We start from the raw sequence: 23,684 nt of genomic DNA on the forward strand, positions 1-23,684 counted from the left end.
GAGCAGATTAGGGTGAAACAATAAGCCACAGAGACAAGACATTTTTTACCTGAAGCATCCCAAGTAAAAAGTTCAAGTTATCCTTAAAATAGACTTAACAAAACCAAGTTTAGGCTGAGAATCCATTGAAAGTCAATGGCAGTCAGTGGGAGAAAGGCATCCACTATACCCAGACATGGATTTCCTTAAACCTGGTTCCAAATAGTGCTCACCCATAACAATTTGAGATATCAAATAACCATTAAAAGTTAACTAAAGATATACTTCAAGACCCAAGTGACTAGATTATGTGTAGTCATCCTGTTATCCCTGGGAAAGTGGAGCTGATTGGCCCCTTCACTTCCAGCGGAGCTCAGAACCATTGGATTTCCTCAGAACCACCTAAGGCAGTGGTTCTCAACCTTGGCTGCAATTAGAATCACCTGGGAATCTTTTTAAAATCCTGATTTCTGGGCCTCATCCTCTGGAAATTCTGTTTCTTTGTTACTAATGTGGCCCTACCCCATAACAAAGATACAGAATTTCCGGAGGATGAGGCCCAGAAACCAGGATTTTAAGAAGATCCCCAGGTGATTCTAATGTGCAGCCAAGGTTGAGGCTGCACATTAGAATCACTGACCTAAGGATCCCACTTCTGGATAGCTCTCACCACCTGCCTTGAATCATGTTAATTCCACAATAGACTGTGTGGGAGACACAGCTGTGACCCAGACACTAACCCATCCACAGGAGCCATGAGGCACAAAGAACAGTGAGAGCAATCACATGAAGGAAATCCCACTCCCAAGCTGAAAGTCCAGGAGGGCTTCCTGGAACTGGCATTGAAGGACATGAAAGGTTACAACAAGTGGAGGTGGGAAGGTGTCAGGCAGGAACAGAGCACAGAAGTGGAACCAACCAATTTGCCCAGCTTTTGCACAGCTTTTTCTATCTAAGTGGTCTTTGTCAGGATATTTAATTTCTTTGAGCTTTAGTTTCCTCATCCATAAAAATCGACATAATAGGACTCTAACTTTTCAGTTTGTGAACACACCTAAAACAGTGCCTGGCACATTGTAGCCATAATCTTACTAATGATTATTCTTCAGGTCAGTTTCCCCAAATGAAGTTATGGGTTTAATGCAATCGTGACTCAAATTCTAAACTCAGCCTTTTGCATGAAGCCACCCCCCTCCTCTCTGCTTCATCTTCATCTCCCTCATGGCCATTTGTTCACTCAGTCCTTCATTCAACAAGCTTCTATGGGGCATCTCTCTGTACCAGGCACTGTACCAGGTGCCAGGGACAGAAAAACAGATCAGACACAGTTCCTACTCTCAAGGAGCTCCTAGCCCTGGTCATAACATGCCCACAGTACAATTATTTGTAAACCAATCAGTTGTCTCCACAAGACAACTCCTTAAGGACTGAGACAACACCTCTCTATCTCTACCGTGTGGTGTTCACAGCAGATGCTAACAAATACATCCATTTTAATTGGACTGAATTGAATTGGCTAATGCTTGCATATATTATTTCAGCTAATTCTCACTGCAGCTGTGTGGGGTAGGTTATTATTACTGTTATCTCCATTTTTCAGATGAGGAAACGGAGACTTAATGAGGTAAAGCACATGTGTGTCTTCATAGAAAATCCTATAAGAATTTTATCACGTGGCCTTTGCACAGATGCCAAATGACTAGTAAAGGTGTACAAATATCTCAAAGGGCAAACCCCATAAATTGGGTCACAGAAACAGTAGTATAGAACTCAGGAAATGAAAGAAAGGAAAAGGCCACCCCAAACCCTCTCCAGCGAACTAGAGGAGAGAAGCAGAAAGAACAGCACGGAGCTTCATGACCTGTCTCTGACCTTTCAGGACAGAATTCCGCTTGGTTCAAGAGGTGCAGAGCAATGTCTTCACCTTTAAGAGATAGTACAGGTAACTAGAGGCTAAGGTAACTAATGTTTTTTGGGTGGTGGCATATGCCAGTGAAATGTAATGGGCTCTTTGTTTCTGAGTGGTTAATACCCATTAATGGTTCTAACCCACTGATTCACTTGGCCAGAAAGAAACTGTTCTGATGCCAACACACATGCTGGGCCATTAATCACCCCTGCAAGACACGGAGTGTCCTGTTTGACTTCTCTGTGTTTTTCCCCTGTATCATCAGGGCCCGACACATGACCTGCTGTGTTGCAAGCAGGTGCCAGAGACTGAAAGTTCATGGAAAAGAAGAAAAGCTGTTCCAAGGGAAGGAACTTTTTCCAGACTACCAGGCAATAGCGGAAGCTCTAGGACGCTTTCCCCTTAAAGGAGATGAGAGAAGTGGCCCTGGCCAGTGACATGGGATGTGAATGGGGGTCCAAGAATGGGGTCTCTTCCTCAATGGCCCAATATGCAAACTCAAATGGGGGACCAGGCATGTAATACATCAGAGTGAAAGAGGTTGGGTGGGGGAGGTGGATAGGGAGTAGTGGGGTCTGTGGCAAATAGCAGAGCACCTGCTCCTCCCGATTTCGACCCATCAACATGCAACTCCGTTGATTGTTGCCATGTGGGTTGCTGGACCCACATGGCCAGATCTTCCAATTTTTCAAGAGAAGCCAGAATTCTGGATATTTATGAGAAACCTGATTTTTAAATGTTGGCAGTAAATTAAAATTCTTTAAGCACTACAAAACAAGCAAAACCCATCTGCAGACCAGATTTGGCTCATGGGCTGACCCCTTAGGACCTTTGGGCTGCAGAGTAAATGGAAAAGTCATGCCTCTAGGGGGTGCCAATGTCAGGGATGGAAGAAATTCCCTGGGCAATGGCAGCCAAGTTGCAGGGGATGCTTGAGGGTCATGGAGAACCTGGGAAGCAGAAAGCAAGAGGCAGTAGGAGCAGGACAGGGGCTGGGTAAAGATCAGAGGTTCAATGTCAAGGCCAGCTGAGGCTCTTCTCTCGCTGTTTAGAGCATACAGGCTCACTGAAGGACACCAAAGAGAAATAAGATGACCAGAACTCAGGATGAGATTCCACTGGCAACTCCACCACCATCATAACCTTCTCTCTCTGGACTTCCTTGGAAACCACAGAAATAATGACCTGCAGATGTTGTGTAAACAACCTCAGAATACGTGACTTTGTCCTATACACCAGCCACAGGTCAGCATGATGGCAGAGGGGAACCTCATCCAAACTCACACTAGCAGGGCCATCTGCCACCCCTCAAGCTGCGTCACTGGCTTTCCCAGTCCAGCTCACTTGTCACGGGTGTGCAGTGTCTCCGTCCCTCACGTGGCTCTGCTGTGGGAGGCAGGCTGACCTTTCTTAACCTCCTCTCTTCAGCCCATTGCTGTTTACTGCTGTTTTCTAAGATAAGATACAGGGAGGCTACAGTCACATTTTTGCCAACACCTATGGGACCCCACTGGAGGGTCTCTGGAAGGTCTCGGGTTAGATGCAATTGGAGCAGACTGTTCTAAAGTTCCACGAGATTCAATGAAGGAGAAGCCCAAAACTACTGTTATCCAATCAGACATGCATGCAGCAGACCTCACGCAGCAGTGAGTCCCCATCCATTCATGCCTTATCTTTGGCAAAAGAACCAAGAAGACTCATTCTTGGCCCTCAGGAAGCCTAGAGTCCAACCCTCTATTTTACAGATAAGGAAACTGAGGTCTCATTAGGTAAAGTGACATGGCCAATGTCTGCCATATAGTGGGTAACTCTGAAAGTTTGTGGCACTAGTTTTGTCCAAAAACAATTTAGCTCATTATTGTGCCCAATAAGAAAATACTTGAGTAGTAAATGCATTTGAATCAAAGGTCCATTCCCAGCTGTAACAAAATGCAAACATCTCAGAGAGGCCAAGAAACACAGAGCAAAGGTGCATAGCTTTAAGAAAACTACAAATGCTGAGTTCAAAAATGTTAGGAGGTGATTACTTATGGGCTAGAGATCATTCTTTATTTTGTCATAAAGGATCCACTACAGGCTCTCTTAAGTCAAGGTGGGAAATTTTTTTTCATGTCTAGGTCATTAATGTAGAATGACTGATTGGAGGGCTGCATAAATAACAAGACTTTAAGTATGGTTTATTTCATTTCATTTTGCTTTAGAAATCAATTACCATTTAAGAACAGGAAACATACTACCATTCAATAAGCAAATACATACATACATACATACATACATACATAGTTAAAGGAGAACAAAAATAGAATCAGATTAAGAAGAACCAAAACGTGATGCTTGGGGAGGTGAGGCACGATCCTCTTGTTGGCCAAAACTGAGAGGCAAAGATTGGATCCTCAGTCATGCCCATGCTCAGCTCTCATGATCTCTGGAACAAAGGCACAGACCTACCACCTGCTTCCATTATCACTGTTTGCTCCTCTTACCTCCTGGTGGTTCTGTTGTCAGCCCTCTGATCAGCTCACTTTATACTCATTTCCTTGGATAGCTCTCCACTCCTAGGACTTCCACAGTACCCCTACATCAGCAGGTACTATAGGCATTCAGTGGGGGACCTCGAATTGAGGGATTATGACAGTGATGGCGAACCTTTTGAGCTCGGCGTGTCAGCATTTTGAAAAACCCTAACTTAACTCTGGTGCCGTGTCACATATAGACATTTTTTGATATTTGCAACCATAGTAAAACAAAGACTTATATTTTTGATATTTATCTTATATATTTAAATGCCATTTAACAAAGAAAAATCAACCAAAAAAATGAGTTCGCCTGTCACCTCTGACACGCGTGTCATAGGTTCTCCATCACTGGATTATGATATAGACTTGGGCATGCTGGTCATGATGGGTCAGGTGCAAAAAGAAGAGGCAAAGCAAAAACGAGACACTCCATGGCCCCTGAGAAGAGAAGCCAGCCTTGTTCCTTTCTCTTCAATTTCTAGCTCAATCCCCAAGAGGCCAGCTCTTCTGCTTCTGTCTTAGATGGCCATGAGAATATATTTCTAAATAAACTATTTTACTTCAGCTATTCGGAGTGGGATTCTGTACCTTGAAACTGAAGGAAACTTGTCTAGAATATCAGGTCCTAAGCTCTTGTTTGTCCTGGTTTCTCAAACTAATCTCTCAATTGTGACTCAGGCTCCCAGATTCATGGCCCATGAGGAGGCCTGGGATAAGGGCTCTCTGGATGGATGGATAGATGCCCACAGGTGGTCACTGTCCCTCTCGACCTGGCTCTCAGCCCCCACTGTGGCTCCAAGTGGACTCCCAGTTTCTCCAAATTCTGACCAATGTAGTCACAATAAAAATCAACCAAAAGGTGAATTTTCTTTTCCCAACACTTCAAGTTCACAATGAACTCTGGCTTCCATCCAAGGTATAAGTCAGCCTCTGAATGAGGCCCCAGGGAATGAGATGATAGAATCCTTATGTTGCATTCTTTTTTCCTTCCCAAAGAACAGATGTGCACTTTATCAGATGCCTCTTTATCATCTCAAATCATCTTACTAAATTGAAAACTTTATGAGCGGAATGACTGCCAGGCCCTTCCCACTCGTCTCCCAGCTGCCAACTGCTGCTGTGGGCTCACCCGGCCCTGTGCTCAGTTGGGGGAGTTGAAAAAGTTTGAGATCAACACTTGAGGGTTTCAGCAGCATATCTTTGGGCCCGATTTTGATCTGTGGTGTTCTGCTCAATTTCTGATGCTTACCCCTATCTTATTCTCTCAGGCCAAGCTTCTGGCATGTTATTCTCCCTCATACCCTCTTCCCAGAAGAACCAGGGGTCCGTACCTTGGCACAGAACTGGAATTTTCTGTGAGTTCTAGGCAAAGCCTCTCTGATGCTATTTGTCAGGGTCTCTGGGCTCACATGAATATTGCTGCCTCCCCATGGCCCTCCTCTGCCTTTCATCAGGCCCTATGCCCTAGGCTGGCCCCCCAACCCCAACCCTGCCTGGACGACAGCTGTCACTTGGGGACTTCTCTCCAGGGGTGAGTTCTGCCCATTGGCCACACCTCCTCTGAGAGGTTGATGGTCCCCGCAACCAGTGGGGGCATTTGATCCCAGGTCCCACCCCTCCAGCCTGCCCCATTTCTCTGGTACTCTCAAAGCATGACCACTATCAATCCCATCATTAAAACTCCATCACCTCAATGGCAGAAGAAAAATAGACACTGCTGTATCCTTGGTGCTGAGCACAGAAGAAGTCCCCAGTTAGCATCTGTTACTTGAAGGAAGGAAAGTGACTCCAATCATGAAGTTGGTGTCAGAGGGCCACAGAGCTGTGGACAGGACACAAGGGAAGAGCGTAGGGCAGTGCACAGTAGGAGTTCAGCATAAGATCAAGTTCTAAACCGTGGGAGCCAAAGCAACATGGTTGGGGCAGGGGTGAAACAAAGTCGTCAGCTGAGGGCCCCTCCAAGGGTCTTTGAAGGGAAGGGCGGAAACGAGCCCTGGAGGGGCGAGCAGGAACGCCGGCACTCCCTCTCTGGCTTGGAAACGGGAAAAAACCTAAGGACCACAGTTCCATCTGGGGATCTGTACACAGGGCCCGGAAAAGGTAAGCTGTTAACCACATGGCCGGAAAATGCCCTTTCCTGACACTCCCTACAGATCTGGGCTTGCCCAGCCCAAGGGCACCATCCCTGAGCATGACCTTTCTTTCATTGCTGGCACCCACTCCAGGCTGGGGTCTGAGGCATCACACATTCAAACAAAAAGTCCTACCCCTCACTGGCCTCTTGGGACATAGAGGAGCAGGGAAGCAAGGAGGACGCCATACACTTCTGAGGCTCATGGCCCATCCACAATTCACAAGTGTCTGTCTGGCACCATTTATGTGCCCAGCCTGATGCTGGAACTAAAAAGGGAGGGCCAAGATCAAACAAGGATAAGTCACAGCTGTTGACAGTCTGGGGGATTCGGCAAGGCACACACTGAATGGTCACCTGAGATAGTAGAGGGCAGGAGGAGGTGCAGCCTCATTAATACATGAAACTCATCCTTGTCTTTTACCATCACCTCTCAAAGGCAGGGGTGGGCAGACCAAGTCTTCACAGCTCAGGGGGACAGGGCTAGTGGTGATGTATCATAGAAATGTACACTTGAAACCTATACAATTTTATTAACCAACTAGAGGCCCAGTGCATGAATTCATGCACGGGTGGGGTCCCTGGGCCTGGCCAGCAATCCGGGCTGATTGGGGCTGTCTCTCCCAGTCCCAATCAGGGTGGAGCTGGCCGGCCGGGGGGAGGGACCTCAGGAGGATAGCCAGCTGGGGAGGTTGACTGTGGGAGTGCACTGATCACCAGGGGATAGACACTCCTGTGTTGAGTGTCTACCCCCTCATGGTCAGTGCGCATCATAGCGACCGGTCAACTGGTCATTTGGTGGACTGGTCATAACAGTCGCTTAGGCTTTTATATATAGATGTCACCCCAATAAATTTAATTTTAAAACAATGTGTCGAGAGCAGAGACATGTTGGGTCTTTTTTAGACCCTCAAATCTTGAGAGGCAGAGCCCAGGACCTGTGTGGGACATGTGGGTGTCTCATGGGTATGCATTAGCCTTTTGTGGTTTCATGCAGCCCTCTATTCAGATGGGAACACTGAGACCAAGTGCTGGGAACCTGTGCCACTCCAAGTCATAACTAGAATAGGAAGAAGAACTCTAGGAGCAGAAAGGGTCTGCCAGAAGGAAGGGGCCTCATCACTCAGAGACGAGGCCCAGAGGGGGGAAGGAAGTTATCCAAACCTAAATCTACGACTCTCTCCTGCTAATGTGTTTCGAATTTGGATGCCCACACAGTTGGCTTTATGCAGACGCCCAAAACTGATGGCAAGAGTTTAGGAAATGAGGATTTAGAGCAAGGTTGATTTCTTAAATAGAGATGGACATGGCCCAGTGGCTCAGAATAGACAAGGCGGGAAACATCAGCTTCCATCAGAGCCAATAAGTAATTAAAACCATTTCCCCTTTCAGAGTCCTCATTACAAAGGTCAAGAAATCAGATCCATTATCCGGATGGCGTAACTGCAGGATGAAATTTCCTCCCCAGGTTTCCAGACATTTGCAAAGATGTGAGTGTTCAACATGGTCTTCTGGACTCTTTAGGGAAGAGACAAACATGCACAAAGTCCCAAACATCAACCAGGCCTTTCCTCCACATCTGTGTGGCTAGAGGAGAGGTGTCAGAGCTCAGCAGTGGGGCTGTCAGGATCTGCACCATCACTTCGAAGAGGACGCGAGGCGGGGGTGGGGGGAGGGTGCTTGCATGTGTGTCTGTGTGTGTGTCCCGCTAAGTACTTCCTTCACTACACAGCTAATCCGATTAGCAGCTTTAGGAAACTCTGCAATGTTAATTCAAGGGCCCCATTCATAGAACAGCCTGGCCAATGCCTGCCCAGAACTCCTATTCTTCTCACTGCAAGTAAAATGCACACAGAGGACTTTCTCTCCCCCAAGAATGCACTCTTGCCTCCTTGCCCCCGTACATCCAAAATGCTGCTGCCTCTTCCTCTGGCAGCTCCCATGCAGGGGAACTGGCTTGTTTGAAAATTGGGGGAAATTCCAAGCACAAAATGAGGCTGATTTTAACAGTGGTGTTAATCCAGGCCGCCTCCAAAGCCAGCAGCTGTGCTGAATAAAGAGGTGTCTTGAACACAGCAGTTGTAGGGCCCTGAATGAGTCACTGGCTTTCTCTGGGCCTTCATTTCTTTTTCTGTAGAATGGGGACTTGGAGCAGAGGGCAAAGTTGGAACAGAGGCTGGAAGGGAGGGCGCTCAGGGCTTATACAAAGTGTCACTGTGTTTGCTGGAGGATGAGGAGAGGGAAGGGAGCTGGATATGCAGGCTATGAACAAAGCATGGAGAGCCTTGGGGGTCAGACTAAGGAATATTTCTGGTAAGTGATGGTGGCCACTGAAGGTTTTTGAGGAGCACGCTTGTATTAGTTGTCTGGGCTGCCAACCTGGGTATGCGGTCTTTGCTCACCCCTTGGTCCAGGGCGAATACAGCCTACTTTCCAGTGATGGCAAAGGAATGCCTACATGCACCTCTGTTGGTCTCCATTCTTTCTAAGTGACAACATAGGGGAAGGTTGGTACAGGGGAGGACACAGCCTGGGAGGTGTTCTGCTACTGAGTTCTGGGCATTGGGCTCTTCTAGGAAACAGAAAGGAGGCCTCTGTGGGCATACTGCATCTCACCCCCCTGCAGGATTCACCTTTGAGCCCCACCAAAACACACAAACAAATAAACAAGGGAACTTAGCAAAGCTTTGAAATGAGATAACCTACACCTAAGAATACATCCTTTCAAACATCTGGAAGTACAAAGTAGGGGTAAAGGTGTGGTTCCTTTTTAATTTGTTTATTTTAAATCAAAGCAAATGTTTAAAGATTTATGCACAGTATTGTTCACAGTAGTAGTTTCTAGTAGGAAGAAAACATTGCAGAAAAATAAAGGAAATGGCCTCCATGCCCATCTTCACGGGATCAGCTTGATAAACTGTGGCTGAGTTGTGCATTAGACGCAATAGGCCCCAATGTTCCTCCCAAGATGCCCATCAGGTGTGTTAAATGAAAGACGCAGATTACACAAGAGGTGGTGAAAAAAATCCCTTTTGTATTTTACAAAGAACTCTATGCACATGGCCCGAATCTAGGGAGGGAAGGAGTCCAGCAAACAGATAATGACGGCGTCCCTGGGGCTAGGATAACAGGGGATTGGTACTTTCTACAATTTTGAACGGGGCTTTTTTTTTTTTTAAAAGCCCAACTGGCAGTATTAGTTTAATCAGCAAAAATAATGAAAATATTCCCATTCTGAAAATAAAATAACTATTCTAGATAGATGCAAAGTACTTTTGGCCCTCAGAGAAAAATAATCAGGATAAAAATTACCTTATCAGAAAAACACACTGGGGGAAAAAACTCTCTCTCTCTCTATCTCTATCTCTATCTCTATCTCATCAGTATAGATAAATAGATATATAAATATATAGACATACAGATATCAAGCTTAGGAAGGAAGAAACACCAGGTAGGTACATGTTTCAAAGGCCTCTGGCCCAAGCCCCCAATATTCCCATTCTCCACTTTAAACCTTCCCAGGTCAGTGGTCTTTCTGCAAATAAAACAACAACAACAACTACTACTACTACTATAAAGGGGAAGAAAAAGGAGAAGGAGAAAGAGAAGGACGAGGAGGAAGAGGAGGAGAAGGAGGAGGAGGAGAAAGAGGAGGAGGAGAAGAAGGAGGAAGAGGAGGAGGAGGAAGAGGAAGAGGAAGAGGAGGAGGAGAACTGATATTGTTGAGCATTTATTATGTGCCAGACACCATGCTAAGCATTTCACACATATTCTTTCCTTTTGTCCTCAGAACATTACTATTCTCATTTGACAAATGAAGAAACTAAGGCCCAGCTCAAGGATTCAAACCCAGGCAGTCTGACCCAATAGCCATGACTGGCCAGTGCTTTAACCACCCTTCTGGAAGCAAAGCCCTGCTGAAGCTCTTCACCGCTTAGGCCCCTGGGAGATGGTTCTGTCTACCTGCTCCTTCTCCCTCCTCCACCAGTGTTGGCCAGTACCTTCTAGGTGCAGGGAGCTTTGGGGATCCAAAGATTAATAAGACATAGACTCTGCCCTCTCAGCTCACGGAGGAGAAGAAAAGAGAAGACAGGCTCTCAAGTTCTTAGACCACAAGGCTGATCATGTTGGCATTGGGCTAGTGCAGTGATTTTCAACCAGTGCGCTGCAAGAATTTTAAAACTTGCAATGCCTGACTACTTAGTCAGGGGCACTGCCCTCTTTTCCCTCAGACTGTCAAATAAAAAAATGACAACAGCCATCCAGTGTGAAAGAATCAAAATTATACCAATCTTTTTGTTGGATTAACAAAAAATATAATAAAACTTTTGGTGTGTCGCAGAATTTGAGTGATTAGCTTATGTGTGCCATGAGATGAAAAAAGGTGAAAACCACTAGGGCAGTGCCATGAAGGAGGTGAAGGCAGGGTTGCTAGGCTTCCCTTTACTGCAGCATCCCCAGGCAACCTTCCAGACAGCTGGGAATGCAGCTGGCATGGGGGCTAGCCATTCCAGGCCCCTCTCTGAGGTATCTCACATTGGCCAAGCCTGGCCCCTATGCTGTCCCATGGCAGTTCTCCAGGAACAGCATAAGGGTCACTGATAGGGGCAACCCTGAGCATTCCATAATGGTGATGGATGTCAACTAACTGCTGTGCTAGCCCTGGGAGAGAGGCAGGTCCTCAAGCCAAAGACCAAGACTCAAGAGGCCTCATTGGATCCTACATGGCCACCCCTCCTGCTTTCCAAATCAATATGTACCAATGCAGAGTGTAAACTGGTACAACCACTTTGGAAATCTATTGGACAGTAGCTACACAAGCTTAACGTATGCAGCATCTTTGACCTAGCAATTCTGCTCCTGGTTCTATGCCCAGTAAAAGTGAGGGCTTGTGTTCACCAAAAGACACATACAGTGGGGCCTTGACTTACAAGTGTCCCGACTAACAAGTTTTTTGAGATACCAGCTGTCTCTCGGCCGATTTTTTGCATTGAGTTGACAGAGTAATTTGAGTTAACGAGCTCCTTAGCGAGCTCCTTAACAAGCTCGGTCTAGGAACGAATTAAACTCGTAAGTCAAGGCCCCACTGTACAGAAATGCCAGCAGCAGCTTTATTTATCATAGCAGAAAACTGAACTGTCCAAATGTCTGTGAACAGAAGAACAAATACACTAGGGTACTTTCATATAACAGACTACTGCACGACAATGAAAGAGAACCAACTACTGCTTTACTCAACCATGTGGGGGAATGTTGCAGCATAAAGCTGAGTGAAGAAGAAACACAAAACTACACCTACCACACGATTCCTTTACGCAGGTAAAAGGAATCTGCAGTACAGAGGTCAGACTAGTGGCTCCTGTGGGAAGGGCACTGATGGGAGGGGTCATAAGGAGTTCAGGAAATGTTCCATACTTTGGTCTGGGTGGTGGTTACATGGACGTATGTAAAAGCTCATTACATTGTACTAGAGGCCCGATGCACGAAAATTCGTAAAAGAGTAGGCCTTCCTTCCCCTGGCTGCCGGCACCGGCTTCCCTCCAGCACGTGGGACCCAGGCTTCCTCCTCCGGCCGCTTGCAGGCACCCAGGACCCAGGCTGGCTTCCCTCGGGCTGCCCACAGGCACCCGGGACCCAGGCTAGCTTCCCTCCGGCCCGGCTTCATCAGGAAAGACATTTGGAATGACATCCGGAAGACGTCTGGTCTAAATAGCATATTACCCTTTTATTATTATAGACTAGGGGCCCAGTGCACGAAATTCGTGCACTGGGTGTGTGTATGTGTGTGTGTGTGTGGGGGGGGGGGGAGTGTCCCTCAGCCAAGTCTGCCCCCTCTCACATACTGGGAGCCCTCAGGCGTTGACCCCCATCACCCTCCAATCGCAGGATCGGCCCCTTGCCAGGGCCTGACGCCTCAGACAGAGGCGTCAGGCCTGGGCAGGGGACCCTCATTTCCCCCCATCACTGGTTCTGCCCCCAGCCCAGGCATGATGCCTCTGGCCCAGGCGTCAGGCCTGGGCAGGGGACCCCCAGACCCCTTCGATTGCTGGCTCTGCCCCTTGCCCAGGCCTGATGCCTCAGCCAGAGGCGTAGACCCCCATCACCCTCCGATCGCCTGATCGGCCCCTTGCCCAGGCCTGACGCCTCCGCCAGAGGTGTCAGGCTTGGACAGGGGACCCCCATCTCCCCCAGATCACTGGCTCTGGCCCCCGCCCAGGCCTGAGGCCTCTGGCCCAGGAATCATGCCTGGGCAGGGGACCCCCATCTCCCTCTGATCGCTTGCTCCACCCCCCGCCCAAGCCTGACGCCTCTGACCCAGGCTTCAGGCCTGGGCAAGGGGACCATCATATCCCCCCAATCCCTGGCTCAGCCCCCCGCCCAGGCCTGATGCCTCGGCCAGAGGAGTTGACCCTCATCACCCTCCAATCACCAATCACCGGATCGGCCCCTTGACCAGGCCTGAGGCCTCCGGCAGAGGTGTCAGGCCTGGGCAGGGGACCCCCAGCTCCCCGCGGTTGCAGGCTCCGCCTCTGCCCAGGCCTAACGCCTCTGGCTGAGGAGTCCGGCTCGGGCAGCGGGGACCCGCAGCTGCAGCGGCCCCGCGATCGTGGGCTCCGCTTTAGGCCCAGGCAAGGGACCCCTAGCTCCTGGGACTGCCAGCTTCGACCGTGCCCAGCTCCCATTGCTGGCTCCACCCCTACTTCCTGCTATCACTGGCCAGGGCGGAAAAGGCACCTGATTCTCCGATCATGGCTGGGGGACAGCGCAAAGGCGGCCCCAGGGCCGTCTTTGCCCTGCCCCCCAGCTCTTAGCTCCCCCCTGGGTTTCTGATCACTGTCAGTGGCAGGGGGCTTCTTCCTGCTTTCCCTTTTGCCCCCCTGCATTGTGCCTACATATGCAAATTAACCACCATCTTGTTGGCAGTTAACTGCCAATCTTAGTTGGCAGTTAATTTGCATATAGCCCTGATTAGCCAATGAAAAGGGTATCGTCGTACGCCAATTACCATTTTTCTCTTTTATTAGATAGGATGTTTGGGATATATGAATTTCACTATTTTTAAGAAATGCAAAAAAAATTTAAAATAATTTAAACCACACAAAGATTACAATCGTGTCAACCTCTCTAGACCTCCAGGTAAGAAGTTGGGTAAGACTATGCTAGTTGGAGTGGTAGAATTATGAAACAATGCTTCCTTCTGTTAGAGCTCAATTAAGGTTGTGTATGTTGCTGAATAAAATAAAGTTTATAATACTGTTTGTACACTTAAGATGTGTTAAGAGAGTAAATCTCATGTTGTGCTCTTACTACAATAATTTCTAAAAGCCTTGAGCAAAAAGGAAAAGAGGATGGCAGGAAAGAGTCTCAGGGGGTCTTGGGTAGCAGAGACAGTGTAGCATCAGGCACAAATGAGTTTTGTCACCAAATAACAAGCCATTGTCAGCCACAGCAGCTCATCAGCCCCACAGTTCAGCCCCCCAGGCTGCTTCTGAGAAGGTGATTCCACAGAGCTGGGGTATCTGAGCAAAATGGGCTGGGAGGTGGGGAACACTCAAAAGATCAGTCCCATTACTGTTCACCCTGAGGTGGAGGCAAGAAGGGAAAGTGGAAGACAGAAATCCAAGTCCGAAGCCCACCCATGTTTCCTGGCCCCAGGGAACTTCCCCCTGGGTTGTCAGCCAAATGTCAGCCATGGGCAAACATTGCCAGTGCTAATCATGAGCATCACACATGCCTTAAATGCATCCCATCCAGAATCCACTTCCAGTTGGGAGTGACGGATCCCAAGGCCCAAGTCCTGAGAACCTACACTGAGCTCAAGTCTAAACCCACTAAGGCAGGTGAGATTTTCTTAGCAGGATCAGCACACTTGGTGGCTCCAGCTCCACAGCCTTGGTTCTCCACAGAAAAGTGGGCACTGGCCTGACAGGTCAAACACTGATGACTTGTGACCCACATCTACCCCTGGTGAATCCCTGACCCCTCCTTCTGGGACAGGGCAGGGCAGGGCGACGACACAGGACTTACCTGTTCGATGTCCCGTTTTCTCAACTGACTGTTTGATCCAGTCTTGGGTCTTGTCAATCTGAAATAACTTCAGGTCTTCTTCATCTAGGGCAATGTCTCCCCAAAAGACAGCTGAGAGAAAAAAACATAAGTGGGTCAATTTAACCTGGAGGTCAAGAAATGGATTTACTAATGTCCCAGAAGGCATTGGGTGTTGGATAGCAAACCCTAGAAAAGACAGTCCAGCCAATCCAATTTTATCCTGACACAGGGCTGGTAGAGAAGAAGGAAAGACTAATAATAATTCTGTGCATTAAAGCCACAGGGCTGGGGCCAACTGTCATAAAGATCAAAGGCCTAGGTCTGTAAGGTAATTTGAAAGGTCACCTGTCTTTCTCTAGCTGTAGGATACTCTGGGAAAAACCACCACAGTAAGGACAGCTGTTTCTCTCTTCTTCAGAGTCCCCAGGATATACATGACAAATCATAATGTGGTAAATAACACTATTGTTCACAATATTTGCTGTCCTTCCCTGGGGGAAGGTTATACTTCCCTGCCGCACTGATGTCAGGATGAGCCACTTTACCTGCTGACTAATTAAGCACGGGAGGAAGCTTGGAGAGCTAGTACCTGATTCTCCGTGTCCTCTTTTCCCTTTTCTAGAAGACAAGCCATGTTCCAGATGGGGGTGACTCTATCATTCTGGGTTCTGGAGTAAAGATCATGTGGAGCAGTGGGATGGCTGATATGTAGCATGAATGAGAAATACAAAAACTTTAAAAAAATCTTTATTGTTGAAAGTATTATATACGCCCCCCTTTTCCCAATAAAAACCTTTATCTCTATATATAAAAGCCTAAGTGACCAGAACGCCAGAATGACCAGTCGCTATGATGAGCACTGACCACCAGGGGGAAGATGCTCCATGCAAGAGCTGCCCCCTGGTGGTCAGTGCGCTCCCACAGCCAACCTCCCATGGCTGACCAACCTCCCCTGGTCCCTCCCTGTGCCAACCAACCTCCCGTGGTCCCTCCCCCGGTCCGGAAGGCCCCATCCGGCAGCCTGTGGCCAGCAGGAAGGCTCCAGCTGGAAGCCAGAAGGCCCCAATTGGCCCTGATTGCCGGCCAGGCCTAGGGACACCACATGTGCATGAATTTTGTGCACCGGGCCTCTAGTTTATTATAAGCATCTGAGAATTGAGGCTATTTGTTACTGGAGCATAACCTCTTCATCCTGACTAATATAGAAGTTGCTATCAAAAGTGGCATACTACTGTAACAAAAATACGTCATCTTTGGGCAATCCAGGGGGTGTCAAGGAAACTGCTACTACAGGCTGGAACGAAGTGACCTATATTATGCAGTGATGAAGTAGTTGGCAATACTATTGCCTGCATTAGCTTGGAAGGCAGATGGTGAGCTAAATGAGCTTATGGCTTTACGTGAAGACACTGGAAGTCAGAATGTTAATTTCATGCTTTGGTTGCCATTAGCTGTGTTTGACATGATACTACAAGAAAGATATTGGATTTTTGTTTTTTTTTGGGGGGGGGTTGTTTTATTTTGCATCATATCTCTTAAAAATATATTTTTTAAAACATTTAAATTTTTATTGATTTCAGAGAGGAAAGGAGAGGGAGAGAGAGAGAGAGAAACATCAATGATGAGAGAATCATTGATCGGCTGCCTCCTGCACGCCCCCTACTGGGGATCGAGCCTGCAACCCAGGCATGTGCCCTGACCAGAATTGAACCGTGACCTCCTGGTTCATAGGTCGATGCTCACCCACTGAGCCACGCAGCCGGGCTAAAAATATTTTTTATTGATATTTTTAGAGAGAGGAAGGGAGAGGGCTCACTCCAAAACCAACAGAGACCTGGATTTATCCCTTGGGAGTGACCTCCAGCAGGTATTCATCTCACCTCATCCCACCTCCACCATTTGGGCCATTTCCTGATTTTCACTTCGACACTTAGAACTTGGGCTTGCGGGTGCTTTATTTTTCAATCAGCTTTGCGCTTCCGGGTCTGATCACAAATGTTGCATGGAAGAGCTGCTTCCGGAACGCGAATGGCCCAATTAAAGCAATATGGAACCACAGGCATTGCCTGTCCTGGGGAAAAGGGAGCTTGGATGGCGTGTGTGACACCGGGCCAGCGACTTTTCCCTTTGGTGGCCCTTTCTTCATGCGTTCAATGAGACAGCTGCAGTGTTTTTCAAGCGTGGTCCACAAACCACTGAATTAGAGTGTCTAAGGATGCTGCTGATATTAAGATCCCCAGGCCTCAACTCAGATTTATGAAATCAGAATCTCTGGGGACAGGGCCCAGAAATAGGCATGTTCAATTCATGCCCCGCCCCCTGGCCAGGAAACTCATCCACACTGCAGTTTGGAGATCAGTGGAGCCCATGGTCTCTGAGGTCTCTGCAGCTCTAACGTTTGATTTCCCCACAATTTCCATGAGTGATGTGCAGAGTACCCACCCAGGGCCTGCTGCTTGTCCACCCCAATAACAAGCCACTCAGGAAGGACCTCACTAATGTTCCAGGAGATAGTCACCTAGAGATAAGCCGAGATTATTGGAGGAACTAAATATGGAATATTTGAACCACTGAAATTCCTCTCAGCAAACAGGCTGAGGTGGGTGGAGGGGCCAGAGGCCGGGCGAGTTACAGGGAAATCCTACCCAGAGACACATTTAGTTCACTTCAAGTTTCCAGCAGAGGGATTTAACAGGTTTAAAGCAGTTTTCTATGAATCTTTGTCAAGGGAGTGTATGTACAAACAAACAGGGAGGGTTTTTGTTGTTGTTTTTTTTTTTTTTTTAGTAAAAAGTTAATCGGCTTAAAGTGTGCAACTAAATAAGCAGAGCTTACATTAAAGTGACCCGCAGAGAAAGGACCCCATGGAAAGAAAGTTCTAGGAAATACAATATGGCCTCTATGTTCTTTTGTAGTTTCACGCCATAAATATTCATGGGGTGGTGTTAATGGGGTCCACAGCTCCATGCAACCACAATAGTTTTTTTGTTTATTCTCAGGACCATGAACTTTGAAACCATGAACCTAAATTTTCAGAACTCTGCATTCAGGCGCGTTTGCAGAGCAGGAGGGGAGAGGTTCAGGCTAGCGGAGGACAGAGGAGAGGAAATGGGTGAGATGTGAATCATGCCTCCTGGATCTTTCCGTTGAGATTAAAGAGTAGAATCTGTTTAGTATGGGAGGCCTTCTGTCTCCAAGGTCTCCAGCTGCTCCAGGGGGAAAATGGCCTTCACGGGATAGACAGTGCGGTTACTCAAGCACAGGGCAGATTGGAGTGGGGAGCTGGAAATATTTTCATTGGATCAAACAGATTTGTTGCATGTTTTACCTTGAAGACTTAAAAAAAAACAAACTAATTTGAATCATGAGATTTCTAAGATGGATAGAATTTAAAAGTCATCTAAGCAATATCCTTATTTTTCATATGAGGAAATTGAGGTCCAAGAAAGCTAAGAGACTTGCTCAAAATATTACACCAAGAAGCCATGTTCTTCCCCTACAGCAGGGATGGTAATTATGAACAACCATGTGCCCCCCTTACCCCTGTCCCCCAGGGCAGATATCTCTAATGGATCATGGCCCTTCTGTCGACTGAACCTGGACACAGCCTTCAAATCCGTCTCAACACAGTGCTACTGAGCACCAGCACAAATTGCTATGAATGGCAAATGAGTTGGGAATTATCTGCCATCTATGCCCTACACCATGCTGGCAACATCCATAACACATTGCCCATTTGTTCCAGCTAAGGATTTTGTACTCAAAACTACTTACAGTCTGAACTTGGGTCCAAGAGTCCACACCAGCAACATAGAGGACCTGAAAAACTATAGCTCAATCAGGACCTAGGAGAGCGCCACACACAGATGGGTATGACATTGCAACTCAGCTCTGAAAACCAATTCCACCTCAAGAGAATCCTCAGCCCTGACTTCCACCTTGGCTGGCATCATTCTATTTTACAGGTGACCCAAGAAGGTCTGTCTGGTGGCCACCTTGCTCAAGGCAGATATGGCCTCCCAACTTGACTCTTCGTCTATATCACAATATTGTTGCACCAACACATTTCAGAGCATGTCACAGCTTGGCTTCCAAACAGGACTTCCTTGGCTTAAGAAACACCTACTCAGCTAATTTCACAGAAAAAAAAAAAAAAAAGGTTACCCACCAGATTGGCATGAGCAATAGGCCATACTTGCAAGGCTATTTAAGTTTTATAGCTCCAAATAGGTTTCATCTCATGTGCCAACCCCACTCACGTGGTGATGTTTCTGTGGGCACTTCTTGGACCCATAAGACAGAAAGCCATGATCAATAGCCATGTCTGCTGTTGGCACGGAGGAGGGACATCAAAGGTGCCACACATTGGCCACTTACTAATGTATGTTGTAAAGATACTGAAAAATTTTTCATCCGTGTAAATGAATATGTGTGGCAAGCCCTATGCTATGATTAAAGTTATTCTTTTTATACTTACTCTCCACCCTCTCTGTTCCACTCTGCCCAGGAAGGCTGAGCCTGTGACTGCACCCTCTGCTTCCCCCTGGCTTCCGCTTGCAGTCTCTGGAGGAGACTGGCAGGCCAGAGGGAGGAGGAGAAAGCGAGGCAGGCAGTTCTTCCCTGCCCTGGTGCTGTGTCTCCAGCACTGCCCTCCGGAAAGGTCCCAGCTTCTGTGACCCTGCTCCCTCCCCTGTCCTTTCAGCCACAGGGGTAGCTCGCTGGTCTAGTCTGTTCCCGTAACTCTGCCTCTTTGAGTAGTCCCTTCCTTAAGGTTTCTTCATCTGAAACATCTGGGGTAAAGTCTGTTTCCTGCTGGGACCCTGGCTCCAACAGCCATTCTAAGAAAATTCTTCCATTATTTTCATAGCTAAATAGAAAGATGGGATTCAGACGGGTAAAGCGAATGGCTACTTTGGCCTAAGATGACACTTTTCACTGCTTAATTCCAACAGAATATGACTCATTGCTCTCTCACACCTGCTGCATTCCCGCGGCCTGAGCTCACATGGCCTCGGCTCAGTAATGGGGAGAAGGGTACAGTTTAGGTCCTAAAGGCCAGAAGTTTCTTGGGCTCTAATTTTGCACCTTATATGCCTGATTCCAGGCCCAGCCACATCTCATAAGCCCTAATATCTCCACTGTGGAATGACCTCCCATTGAGCCGTCAGTTAGCAGTGCAATTCTGTGTGACTCATTCTGAAGACGAAGGCCCACTGGAGACCCTAAGCCGTGCAGAAAGTGGAAAGACACAGCAGGTGGAGAGCAAAGGGGACCTGGGATCTACCTCCAGCCAGGCCAGCTGCTATCCACATGACCTTGGATAAGAAACTGCCCCTCCTAGGCCCTCAGGGTTCTCACAGGAAACATAAAAAACTTACTCCCAAGGGTTTCTTCCAGCTCTAACATTCTACAAGATTTTACTCTAAGATCTTACTTTGGGTATCTCCTTAACGTTCAGTTAATGATAATGGGCCTATCATCATCTTGCTAAATTTTCTTTGCAAAGTTATAGTAAGTTCAGTCCACTGTGGTAGAGATTGCAGACTGCCCACCAATACCTTTCTGCCCTTCTTTCAAAATAACAGGACCTCTGATTTCCAGTTCCAGGCCTTCCAGAAGAAAGATTTCCCAGAATTCCACATAGCTATCTGTGCCATGTGACTGAGTCCTGGCCAATAAGATGAAAGCTGAAGTGACAAATGGCATTTCCTGGGAAACAACGTCTCACATACTCTTTGCCCACTTTTCTTTTCCATGCATAGACAGTGTTTGTGATGGTTTAAGCTCCGATTACCATCTTGGACCATGAAGACAAGGTCTCAACCTTGGGTCCCTGAAGGAGATTGGATCTTCTGGAGCGGAACTACCTTATTGGGCCTCCACTGCAGACCTCCAGACCAATGTGAGGAAGAAACTCCTAGCTTTTCTAAGCCCATGTTCCAGCTATGGCCTCTCGGCTCTAAATCTACTCTGCTTAGCCATGCTTTGCAATGCTGGAGCTGGGCCCTAGAAACATTTCTCCTTTGCTCTGTCAGTAGAGGGGACTAGAGAGAGGGTGCTGTAAGAGGAAGGGGCTTCTCTTATTGGTTCTGCTGCTCTCATCTTTCTTATCCTATGGAGTGGCTGCCAGCAGTGTTCAGGAAACTCCCTGGCGCCCACCCTTCAGAGTTTTGCCAATAGTCGAATGGGCAAGTCCTGGCTCATCAGCCTTTTCCTGCAGCATCTCTGCGAACTTCTCCAACCTCCAGTGGGTCACAGCCACACCTTCTCCTGTGAAGTTAGAATTTCAGCCCACTTGGGGGGCGAGGGGTGGGGAAGGTGGCTCTCCCACGTTTATTCCTTCCCTAGTAGTTGCTCCCTACAGCTGCTATTTCTGTTGTCTTTAGAGTTCGCCTACCTCCTTTAGTAATCAATCCCTTTTTGCTAGTTAATAACCTTTTATATTAAAATTTTAAATTACTGGTGTGGTTTCAGTCTCCCAACTGGACTCTAAAGGGCACAGTCCATTAGCTTGGGTCCGTTACTAGCAATTTAACCTCAGCTTAACTGGCACAGCCATGCAATGGTCTCCTTGGAAAAGTGAATAGTATGGTGCTAAAGAAGCTTTGTCCTTTTTCAAAATCTCTCCAAAATGCATTTGTGACAAAATGACACACATGACAGGTAAAAAGTTGAAGTCCTTAATATTTAAGAGTTCCCTACAGAAATTTTAACAAATGAACATCTGATTAGAAAACAAAAGAGCATGAACAGAAACGGCAGGACAGCACATAACAGGAAATGAACACATCAGAAGAAATGCAAATGGTCAAAACGTATTTTTTAAAGTTTAAAATTATTTGAAAAAGACGTACAATTACAATATAAATGTGAATTAAAGAAACAGCAACATATTTTTCTCTTCTTAAACCAACAAAGGCTTTTTGGCTTTTTAAAAAATTTTATTTTATTTTCCCCATCACCATTTATCCCCTCTGTACCGTCTCCCACCTCCACCCCGCCTCCCCGGCCCCACAATCACCACACTGTTGTTCATGTCCATGAGTTCTCTCCCTCTCTCCCTCTCTCCCTCTCTCTCTCTCTTTTTTGCTCAGTCACTCCATCCCCCCAACACCCTTCCCATCACCAGAGCTGTCTGCCTCCTCTCTATCTATGAGTCTGTCTCCAACCAGCAAAGACTTTTAAAACTAGAATACAAAATGTTAACCTTAATGAGAGTGTAAAAGAATAAAAAAATATTTAAAGGGAGCTTTAAAAAGAAGAATCAAAAGTCCTAAAAGCATCTATACTTTTGACCCAGCAATTCTGTGTGTAGGTGACCTCCTAGTTCATAGGTCAACGGTAGAAAATTTTTCTAAATAAGTAATTTAAAATACATAAAAATCTAGCAATAAGAATGACTTCAGCATCATTGTTTATAAAAAGCAAAAGAATAAGATTGGGGGGGGGAGATATGTCCAACAATAGGGGATTGATTAAATAAATTATGGTGCCTCTATAGAATGGTGTACAGAACCATTTTACTAATGTTGATGTTATATATGTACATTTATTACATAAGCATCTTTATTGTCATAGAAAGAGGTTCATAGTACTAAGAGAAAGGAATACAAGCAGGTTCAAAGTGGTATATACGGCATTTTTAAAAATAGAAACATGCATAACAAAATGTTAACAATTATTCCAGGCAATGGAATTACTAGAAATTTTTACTCTTGCTCTCTACCAGTATATTTTCTAACTGTTCTCCACTGGGTGTGTCTTAGCTGTGTAGTTGGAAAAAAAAATTATGTTAAAAAAATAATCTCCCTTTTCTGCCCATCTCAAGGGCACCCCAATGCTTCCTGAGTGTGTCTTAATGAACTAACTCATTCGTGTTTCAAAGATGACTTTGCGACGCAGCTCAGCCCAGGATCTCTCTCCCATCTTCCCTTCCCTTCTATTCTCAAGGCCATAGCCCAAGTCTGGTCCTCATGCTCCCAGGCCTAGAACTCTTGGTGGTCTTCCTACTTCCTGCCTCTACAAATCCTAAGCATCATAGCTCTTCATATGACAGTCCTCTGCTCAAAAACCATCAATATTTCTTAAGGGATGGTTCAAATATGCAGTATATCAAGCCTCTAAAAAAATGTTTTTATTGATTTCAGAGAGAGGAAGGGGGGGAGAGAGAGAGAAAGAGAGAGAGAGATTAATGATGAGAGAGAATCTTGATTGGCTGCCTCCTGCATGCCCCCTCCTGGGGATCGAGCCTACAACCCAGACATGTGGCCTGACTGGGAATTGAAAGGTGACCTCCTAGTTCATGGGTTGACGCTCAACCATTGAGCTACACTGGCCTGTACCAAGCCTCTTTATTTTATTTTTTTTTTAAATATATTTTTATTGATTTCAGAGAGGAAGGGAGAGGGAGAGGGAGAGAGAATCATTGATCGGCTGCCTCCTGCATGCCCCACACTGGGGATTGAGCCCCCAACCCAGGCATGTGCCCTGATGGGGAATCAAACCATGACCTCCTGGTTCATAGGTCAATGCTCAACCACCGAGTCATGACGGCCGGGCCCAAGCCTCTTTCAATCATGTCAGTACTACTCTGCAGAGTAAACCACGGTAAACTTCCAGCTCCAGGCACATCACAACTAGTCCTGCTGCCTCGCTTTGACTCACACTGTTTCTTCTACCTGAAATGCCTTCCCCTGCATCCCACCTTCTCCACATCCCATTCATTCTTCCAGGACAAGCTCAGGGTTTACCAACCTCCTCACCAGGAAGCCTTCCTTGATTGCCTTACAGTGATGGCTACCTTTTATGAATCCCTCTGATCTCATTTTTTCACTTGACAAATAGTAGTTGAGCACCCACCATGTGCCAGGTACTGTGCTGGTGACTGGGAAACCAAATGAGTCTAGTTTCTTCCCCTTGGAGCTTGTTATCTAATGCGGTGACAGACATTGAGAAAGGAATTACACCAGGGACTGAACCCAGGTATGGACTGTAAAAAATGCCAGTCAGGGAGACAGACATGATGAAAGATTTAAGAGAAGGGACATGATTAAAATCAGGGCTCGGGCAGGCCTCAGGGGGAAAGGACATGAAAGCCGAG

General features: G+C 46.8%; 1 protein-coding gene across 1 annotated transcript in view; it reads right to left on the minus strand.

Annotated features, from left to right (window-relative positions):
* Positions 1–23,684, minus strand: part of TLL2 (tolloid like 2) — a 97,202-nt gene that overhangs the window by 66,102 nt on the left and 7,416 nt on the right. The window contains exon 2 of the mRNA XM_059660937.1: positions 14,564–14,674. Coding sequence (XP_059516920.1) covers positions 14,564–14,674 — 111 coding nt within the window. The remainder of the gene's footprint in view (positions 1–14,563; positions 14,675–23,684) is intronic.

This window comes from Myotis daubentonii, chromosome 13 (genome assembly GCF_963259705.1).
Source record: "Myotis daubentonii chromosome 13, mMyoDau2.1, whole genome shotgun sequence".
In the NCBI taxonomy this organism is placed as follows: Eukaryota; Metazoa; Chordata; class Mammalia; order Chiroptera; family Vespertilionidae; genus Myotis; species Myotis daubentonii.